This window comes from Microtus ochrogaster, linkage group LG2, assembly GCF_000317375.1.
Source record: "Microtus ochrogaster isolate Prairie Vole_2 linkage group LG2, MicOch1.0, whole genome shotgun sequence".
NCBI classification, from domain to species: Eukaryota; Metazoa; Chordata; class Mammalia; order Rodentia; family Cricetidae; genus Microtus; species Microtus ochrogaster.
Genome location: NC_022028.1, coordinates 3,710,882 through 3,720,087, shown reverse-complemented (window position 1 = coordinate 3,720,087; position 9,206 = coordinate 3,710,882). Strand labels below are relative to the sequence as shown.

Sequence of the window (9,206 nt, the reverse complement as noted above, 5' to 3'; positions counted from 1 at the left end):
GAGTTCGAGACCAGCCTGGTCTACAAGAGCTAGTTCCAGGACAGGCTCCAAAACCACAGAGAAACCCTGTCTCGAAAAACCAAAAAAAAAAGAACAATGACCCAGCTGAGACACACCAGGGTCTTTAAGGGCAGGCATTGCTGATGGAGTTCAGAGGGATTTTCTGGGTGGAATTTTGTCTGCAGGCTGTGTCACCTGCACTGTTTTATCAGCGAGAGTGGAGTTACACACACACACACAAACTCACACACACTAAAAAAAAAAGAGGAAGATGATGACAACACTACCCCCGAAGGCTTGTTTAGTGTAATTTCATGTAACAAGCACATTAATTGATGCTTGGAGAACTTGGAACACAAAAGTCCCAATTATAAGCTGGTGATCTCAGCGTCTCCGGTGTACCAAGGTTCTCACCTCTCTGCCTCTGCATCTCCATCCTGGACCATCTGGGCTCCCTCCCCATCCTCCTCTGCACCTCCCTGCAAACTCATCGTTGTTCTGGCTCCTCTGCCGGGTTCGCCCACAGCCTCGGCTTGTGGTACTCCAGAAGCGGGGAAAATGAAGGATTCAAACATCCTTTCTCTTATCCCATCAAGTACACCTGCTTTCCCAATCTTCCAAATGTCAGTTCTTCAAGACCACCCCAGGAGGGAAGAACCCTCTAAGAGCCGACCTGGGGGAGACTCATGGCACAGACCCCAGACCCTTGTGGACAGCCGCCCACTTTTTCTGGGCAGGTTCTTCTTCTTCTGTGCTGAGGCCTGTTCCACTCAGACTACCAAGCCCGAAGGCAGGCTCTGTGAGCCAGGTAACAGTCAGCAATTAATAACAGAGATGCAACAATAATAAACACAAGTAAGACAGTATTAAGAGGAGCTTAAGGGCCAACGTTTGCCAAACCACTCCGAGCCTCAAAAATCCTTTGTAATTTACTTTTCACTGATTACGGAATGAGTTCAGGCTTGATGGATTGCTAAGATCCTTGCCAACTCTATGCTTCTGAGTTTATAAGGGAAAATAAATGAGCTTGTGAATAAGAAAAAAGGAAGCAACCCCCTGGACTAGCAGGAAGCAGGCAAAAGCATCCTGGCACAGGCAAGAACCCCCACTTTTTACCCCCCAAGACAGGGTTTCTCTGTGTAGTCCTGGCTGTCCTGGAACTCACTCTGTAGACCAGGCTGGCCTTGAACTCACGGATCTGGAGATCTGCCTAGCTCTCTGCCTCCGAAGCGCTGGGATTAAAGGTGTGAGCCACCACAGCCTGGCCAGGCAAAACTCTTTAACAGGTACCCTTCCAGTGGGGTCTGAAGAGTCTCTAGAGAGTCTACTTAAAAAACAAAAATTCTGCCAAATGCCTTTAATCCCAGCAGTCAGGAGACAGAGGCAAGAGGCTCTCTAAGAGCTTGAGGCCAGCCTGGTCTACAAAGAGAACTCCTGGACAGCCAAGGCTACACAGCTACACAGAGAAACCCTACCTTGCAAAACTAAAATAACAAAACAACAACAAAAACAACTCCTGTGTATTTATAGACTCACCTAAAAACAAACCAAAAACATACTGTGTATTTATAGTGTGTGTGTGGATTACACGGAGGCCAGAGGCTTTCTGATACTGGTCTTCACCTTATTGTTTTTCAGACAAGGTTTCTCACTTGAATCTGGAGCGTGATGATCTGGCTAAACCGGCTGGCGAGCAAGTCTCCAGGGTCCGCCTGTGCATGTGTGTTGTGGGCAGAGGAACATTGCAGCATCTGGTTTTTCACATTTGTCCCGGGGATCTGAACTCAGGTTCTCGGGCACCTGTGCCAATCATTTTACCCACTGAACCATGTCCCCTGCCCCCATCCTCACTTCTAACCACTCAAATGAAGGGATTATACACCTCAAACCAAGTGCTCCACTTCCCAGTGCTTAAGGAACATCTGGCCCGGGGCAGATCTGCCTTGGTGCAGGCTTTGAAAGAACATGAAGCGGATTTCCAAAATAATTGGGGGAATGCGTGGAGCTAGGATGAAGAAAGGAAGGGGATGACTGTAAAAGTTTGCCAGGAAACCTGAAAAACGAAGCGCAGGAGACAAGGGAGGTCTCAGACCCCGAACAGCTCTCAAAGCACCTGCCCCCACTCCCGGCTCTGGGGTTCCCTGTCCTCCCAGTGTATAAAACCTTCCTCCTTCCTAATCTCTCCTGGGCTCTATGTTTCCCCAAAGTGACCTCTTGATCCTCTGAGCCTCCTCTCTCCACACAGATAATCATACGTATTCCAAAATCTTTTTTGTTTGTCAATAAATATTTGCAACCAAGTCCCTGTCCTCAAGAAGCAAAAACCATTCACACATTAGGTTGCAGTGAAGGCACATGGGGACTATTTCAGGTTCCTTTTCTGAATCATATGGACCTTTTCAGTTCCTCAAACTCGCCCTTTGGCTTCTCAGAGGCCTCTTCATTTGCCTCTGTTTCTGTGGTTTAACGCGGAATGGGTTTTCTGTACTTTCCTTTTCCTGACCAACTCTTAATTTCGCAGCAGGCTTCCTATGTGAAGCCTTCCCTCCACCCCCACCTCCAGGCTAGACAAGCAGCTACGCCTCGGGCGTCTAGCTTATCCAGAGAGTGCCAGCACCAAGCAGAGCCAAGCACGCAGCAGGGTCAGCGAGACCCCCGAGCGAGACCCTGCCCCACAGGCCCCGCCCCATCCCGCCCCTCGGCCTGGGTACGCCCGCGGCCCCGCCCCCTCACCTTCGCATTTGCTGGGCAATCGTACCCAGTCGGTCTCCTCCGCCCGGGCGCGGCTCGGGCCCAGCTTCGGGGCAGGCAGGAGCAGCAAGGACAGTAGCAGCAAGGGGAGCAGGAGGCAGCGGGGCGCGAGCTCAGACATGGACTCCATGGCCCAGCCGGACCCAGAGCAGAGCGGACCCGGCAGCGTTTCCTCCAGCAGCGCTCGCGGAGCAGCTTCCCCGGGCCGCTTCCGGAACTGCACACGTGCCTCCGTGTAACCACGGCAACAGCGAGCCCCGGCCCGCCCCCTCTCGCGCGACCGAGACCCGCTGGCGACGCAGCCAGTGGGTTCGTTGCCGTTTGCTTTTTAGCGAATAGGAAAAACGACCTTTTTTTCCACCTCGGCCAATCAGAGAGTGGATAGTGGCTGTGGCGACCTATAGCGAGCTCCCCCCTTTCTAACGGAGGCTTGGAGAGGCTGGAGCATCCGATCCTCCAGAGTAGATGGACCGGGTTTGGCCTCTCTAGGCCTGTATAACAAGAAGCGGAATATCTTTCATAGTTTTTTGGGTTTTTTTTGGGGGGGGTGGGGAAGGGGTGTTGTTTGTTTTGCGAGACAGGGTTTCTCTGTTGTATAGCCCTGGCTGCCCTGGAACTTCACTCTGTAGACCAGGCTGGCCTCAAATTCTTAGCTCCACCTGCCTCTGGCATGCGCCTCCACACCGGGCCTCATGCTTTTCTACTTGAAGGTATAAAAAGTATTTTTAAAATCTATTTTGCGTTAGGGAACAACTAAAATCAGTTGCTTTCTTCCATCATGTTGGGCCTGGGCATCAAACTCTTGCCCTTAGACTCGATGGGTACCTCTTTTACCTGTTAAGGCAGTTCGTCAACCCTCTTAATTCATGGTTTTCTTTGCAAACCTTCACTAAAACACCTGCTCTTAAATGTTATTATTGCAGTCACTCGCTCTAACGCGTACTTATGTGTATCATAACAGCCCTGATACACACTAACCTTGTATTTGTCCGTAAGCAAACTAGAATTAGTGACTTCTCCGACCAGAATCTATTTGATGGCAGAGTGATCCTCCTGTTGTCTTCCTCCTCCAGAGGTTAATGTTCTCACCACAGAATCATGAATCCTCGGAGCCCATGTAAATGCGATCCCACCAGCAATTCCAGTGTCGTATGGAGACAGGATCCCCAGAGCTCGCTGGCGAGCCTGACTAGTCTTTATCTGTGAGCTCTAGATTTAGTTAAGAAACTGAGAAACCCTGTCTCATTATATATAGTAGACATTGATTAAGAAAGAGCCTTAGGGCTGGGTAGGTAGCAGGATATGCTTTTAATCCAAGCACTCAGGGCTGGAGAGATGGCTCAGAGGTTAAGAGCACTGACTACTCTTCCAGAGGTCTTGAGTTCTATTCTCAGCAACCACTTGGTGGCTCACAACCATCTGTAATGAGATTTGATGCTCTCTTCTGGTGTGCAGGCATACATGTAGGCAGAATACTGTATACATAGTTAATAAAATTTTTAAAAATCCCAGCACGCAGGAGGCAGAGGCAAGAGTATCTCTCTCTGTGAGTTTGAGGCCAGCCTGGGCTATGTAGTAAGATTTTTTTTTTTGGTTTTTCGAGACAGGGTTTCTCTGTGGCTTTGGAGCCTGTCCTGGAACTAGCTCTGTAGACCAGGCTGGTCTCGAACTCACAGAGATCCGCCTGCCTCTGCCTCCCGAGTGCTGGGATTAAAAGTGTATTGGTGTTTTGCCTACGTGTGTGTCTGTGAAGATGCCATATCCCCTCTAACCGTAGTTACAGACAGCTGTGAACTGCCATGTGGGTGCTGGGAATTGAACCTGCAGTCCTCTGGAAGAGCAACCAGTGCTCTTAACCTCTGAGACATCTCTCCAGCACCCAAGACTCTATCTTGAAGAAGCAGAAGTGGAAAGAAAGAAAGGAAGGAAGGGAGGGAGGGAGGGAGGGAGGGAGGGAGGAAGGAAGGAAGGAAGGAAGGAAGGAAGGAAGGAAGGAAGGAAGGAAGAAAAGAAAGACTCAAGGAATGAGGAGCTGGTCTTCCAGAAGCCTGTGCTGGGTACCCAACAGCCACATTAGGTGTCCCACAGTCATCTCTAACAGCTCTGCCCCTGGCATCCGTGGGCATGGGCACACAAACACACTCGCACACTCATACACACACACACACAGAGTACATGTGATTGGAAATAAAGCCTTCTCCTCTGTGGGAACCTTATTCTCTGTCCATGCAGGAACTCTCTTTAGGAACAAGGAAAAATCAACAAAATCAAACCTCTTTACTACCTGGTTCCCAGCTGATGCTGAGTTAATATTTTTCAAATGAATAATGACCTTTAATTAATAGCGTGTAGGTTTGCAATTACCATCTTATGCGCTAGCACTGGATGTGATCCTGACGCCCGGGAATCCTGGCTCTGCACTCTTCCCTCAAGTCTGCACAAGCATTACCTCCCTGGCTCTCTGGCTCCACTTTGCCCTCTCAGAGAGGCTGAGCCAGGGTAAGGAAATGGAGAGATTGATAGTCGGGGAAGGAGAGTCCCAGCAACCCTTTCCCAGTCCCCAGACCCACCAGGCAATTGCTAGGTTCCCACTCTTCTTCCATGGAGCCTTCCCAGATCTCCGCTTCCTCTTTATTGGGCACACCATCTCCCACGGGTGCACAAATGAATGGCTGTGCAATGTGTTAGTGTCATCTAACCCTTCTGTATTGTGCCTGTCACACACACCAGGGCATACCCTCGCCTCCTTCCGTCTCCCCAAAGGCTCAGGCTGACAAGGGAGGCAGAGCCCAGTCCCAGATAGTCCTGTTCACAGGAAGAGGCAGATCACATACAGGAGAAAAAAATTCTGCATCTTGAGAAAGGGGCGGGGTGGGGGGTCAGGAGCTGCGGGCAAAGCTGGTCTCCTCGCAGCCTGGGCTTTGTACTCCTGCCCCAGGTGGCAGAAGGGTCCAGGATCACCATCTTGGCCTCAGCACAGAGCCTCAGAGGGTTGGATCATATCAAACCTTGATGTCTCTCATTACTACGTCCAGATTCGGTGGGTGGGAGGCAGGGACTTGCGTGGGCGTGGTGGCAGTGGGAGCTGGTCCGCCAGCACACAGAGGCGGCGGCAGGTCAGAAGCACGTCCAACAGAAGCAGCTTGAAGAGAAGCAGTCGCAGAGCACTCAGCCGCAGTACCTGACCGGGTGTCCCTGCGGAAGGAGGGGTGGGTGGAGTCCCCAGCAGCCCTAGACCTCCCAAAGGACAGGGAGGGCCTGTCCTCTGTTGGCCAGTCTCCATCTGTCTCCTCCTCCAAGGAGATTCCTTCCTAGTGTCTAACCTGTTTCTACTGGTAATGACACGTACCTCCTACTTTCCCCTCACTGGGTTTCATTTGCCAAGAGAAGCCAGCATTCAGGAAAGAGCATGGAATGCAAAGAGTAAATGGCTCAGAACATCTGGGCGAGAAACAGACCTTGGGATTACTAGCTCAGCGCTCTTCTCGCCACCTCAGGTAGTTAAACAATGCACAGGCTCTCAAACTGGGACCGCCTGCCACCCCCTACCCAAGAAGCCATCGGGCTCCACACGTTGGCTCTGTGCAGCCCCACTGGGGTGCAGGAATTAGGATGGGATCTGAAAACCCCACCTTATCCCAGGGACGTCTGAAGCTCAGACTAGCTCTTGGCAAAGCAGTCCCTTAACTGGAAACTTCTCAGTCTCCCAACTGCATGGGACACATGGTCAAATTAGAGCAGACTGCCACCCCCAGGTACCAGTCAGTCGTTCCCAGGCACCGTCCCTTCCCTACCCACTGACAACTCACCCCTGAGGGGCTGCTGAACGCAGGTCCTGCCTGTGGATGCTTCCGCTGTGAGCCAAGAAAAAGGAAGTGAGTACGATGTGGTGGGTGGCACCTCATAGTCCCAGACCTGTGCCTCGGCCAGCTTGCAGGGCAGAGGGACATATTGGCAAGCCCCAAGGAGTCAGCTCTCCTTCCCTCCCTGCCTGAAAGTTCTGTCCCCAAGAGTCCCCTCAGTTTCTTCCTCCAGGGAGCCCATTCTCTTCCAGCTTTTGCTGGAAGGCAGGGCATTTTTTTAGGAAGCAATCCTCTTTGGGAGGTGATAAAACTGAGGTGACTCAAATGGCTCAATTGCAACACAAGCACAGGACCCCAGTTCAATCCCCATGCTAAAACACAGAAAAACAGAATAACCCAAGGCTGAGGAGACTGGGACGGGTAGACCCTTGGGGCTCACTAGCTAGCCAGCAAGGTCTGCCGGGCTTAGGACATGGGTTAGTTGGCAAAATGCTTTCTTGAGTTGGAACCCAGCACCCTCGTTAAAAAGCTGGAAGTGCCAGGCAGTGGTGGCTCACACCTTTAATCCCAGCACTCAGGAGGCAGAGGCAGGCAGATCTCTGTGAGTTCAAATCCAGCCTGGTCTACAGAGTTAATTCCATGACAGCTAGGGCTGTTACACAGAGAAACTCTATCTTTTTTTTTTTGTTTGTTTTTGTTTTTCGAGACAGGGTTTCTCTGTGGTTTTGGAGCCTGTCCTGGAACTAGCTCTTGTAGACCAGGCTGGTCTCGAACTCACAGAGATCCGCCTCCCTCTGCCTCCCAAGTGCTGGGATTAAAGGCGTGCGCCACCACCGCTCGGCTGAGAAACCCTATCTTAAAAAAAACAAAAAAAAGACGACCGGAGTTCGGTTCCCACCCTTGTTTGTCATGAGGCTGTGAACTGCCAGTCACTCCAGCTCCAGAGGAATCCAATTATTGTCAAGCACTCACATGCACGCGCACACACACTTCAACACAATAATCTTTAAAAAATTTAAAACGAAGCACTTAGGACAGTGCTTGGCATACAATAAACATGGTAAGGGATAAAGGTTTACTTATTTATTCATTTTCATGACAGGTTTCTCTGTGTAGCCCTGCCTGTCCTAGAACTCACTCTGTAGATGGGGCTGGCCTCAAACTCACAGAGATCCACCTGCCTCTGCCTCCCAAATGCTGGAATTAAACACGTGCACCACTACTGCCTGGTGATGAGATTTATTCTTTAATTATTGTTTGGTCTTTTAGGGTTTGTTTATGTGATATGAACTGTTCATAAAAATTATTATATTCGAGACCAGCCTGGTCTACAGAGCTAGTTCCAGGATAGGCTCCAAAGCCACAGAGAAACCCTGTCTCAAAAAACCAAAAAAAAAAAATTATTATATAAAACATATGTATATATGTACCTATGAATAAGCCATTAAAAGTTATCAATATCTCTTAGCAATCACACATCTAAGCCTGGATTTGCTTTTGTTTTGGTTTTTTAAAAGTTTCATGGAGCCCAAACAGGCCATGAACTCACTTGTAATCAAGGATAGCCTTGATCTTCCTGTCTCTACTTCTCAAATTCTGGGATTGCAGGTTTAAGAGAAAACCTGAACCATTTACCCCAGCTGTCAGTCCCAGGAATCATGGCCTCAAAACCACTCTACCAGGAGCCAGGGTCTACCCTTACATGTTGTTCATGCCTCATGCCTGGAACCCAGGCTGCATTCCTACCTGACAGCTGGAGGGGGAGCGTGCTCCGGCTCTGGCCCCCCGCCCCAGGCCTGGCATGGCAGACCAAGGGCTCCCAGGCTTCCAGCTCTTCAGAGGGCAGGGAGAGCTGGGCTAGGCTGGTCCAGGTGCCATCCGGTGCTGGGGAGGGCCCATAGGAGAAGGTGTCTAGTGCAGTGCCGTTGCCAGCTGAGAACCAGACGAGGCTGTCAAGGCCAGGAGGTGCCGCATCGAGGACCAAGCAGACCACCAGCATCTGCTGCCTCCCATCCACCAGCAGAGTGATGGGTGGAGCCAGGGAAGGAAAGGGGATGCCAGCTATGCCTGCAAGAGAGAGGAATGTCTGTGCTGGCTCCATTGGCTTGTGCCTCCAGACTGGAACTCTCTTGAGTGTTGGAGTTCTGGGTTTCTGTCATCCCATGCTGTCGAATGTCCCATCCCATTGCCGTTCACCGTCATATTTTTCAATCAACCCTCTGACCTTGAATTTACTAATTTCATTTTCCTTCTATCAAACCTTTCTTTCTTTCCTTTCTTTTTGGTATCTATGTGTGTGTGTGTGTGTGTGTGAATGTGTACATGAAAGTGTATATGTGGTATGTGTGTTTGTATCTGTGCAGGTGTGTAGATATGAAGGCCTATTTGTGCATGGAAGCCAGAGGAGAACATTAGCTGACCAGTTCTATCACATGTCACTTTACTCCCTTAGGGAGAATCCCTGGCGCTAGTTCTGCCTCCAGAGAGCCCCAGCGATGCTCCTGTCTCCGCCCTCCCCAGTGCTGGGGTGACAGGCTCACCCAGAGTCAGGCACAGGGTTCTACATGGGTGCTGAGAAGATGCACTCAGGTCCTCCTGTTTCTGCACAAGCATCCTGGCCCACAGTCGTCTGCACAGCCCCTAGCCAAGCAT

The 9,206-nt window shown here is 50.6% G+C and overlaps 2 protein-coding genes across 3 annotated transcripts in view; both read right to left on the bottom strand.

Moving 5' to 3' along the window:
* Positions 1–2,970, bottom strand: part of Cnpy3 (canopy FGF signaling regulator 3) — a 16,667-nt gene extending 13,697 nt beyond the window's left edge. For both annotated transcript variants that reach the window (XM_026785664.1, XM_005359726.3), the window contains exon 1: positions 2,734–2,970. In XM_026785664.1, coding sequence (XP_026641465.1) covers positions 2,734–2,881 — 148 coding nt within the window. In that variant the 5' untranslated portion in view covers positions 2,882–2,970. The remainder of the gene's footprint in view (positions 1–2,733) is intronic.
* Positions 2,971–5,776: 2,806 nt separating this feature from the next.
* The window catches only part of Ptcra (pre T cell antigen receptor alpha), a 6,816-nt gene continuing 3,386 nt past the window's right edge, over positions 5,777–9,206 (bottom strand). The window contains exons 2-4 of the mRNA XM_005359725.1: positions 8,301–8,621; positions 6,561–6,605; positions 5,777–5,946 (exon numbers count right to left, since the gene is read on the bottom strand). Coding sequence (XP_005359782.1) covers positions 5,777–5,946; positions 6,561–6,605; positions 8,301–8,621 — 536 coding nt within the window. The remainder of the gene's footprint in view (positions 5,947–6,560; positions 6,606–8,300; positions 8,622–9,206) is intronic.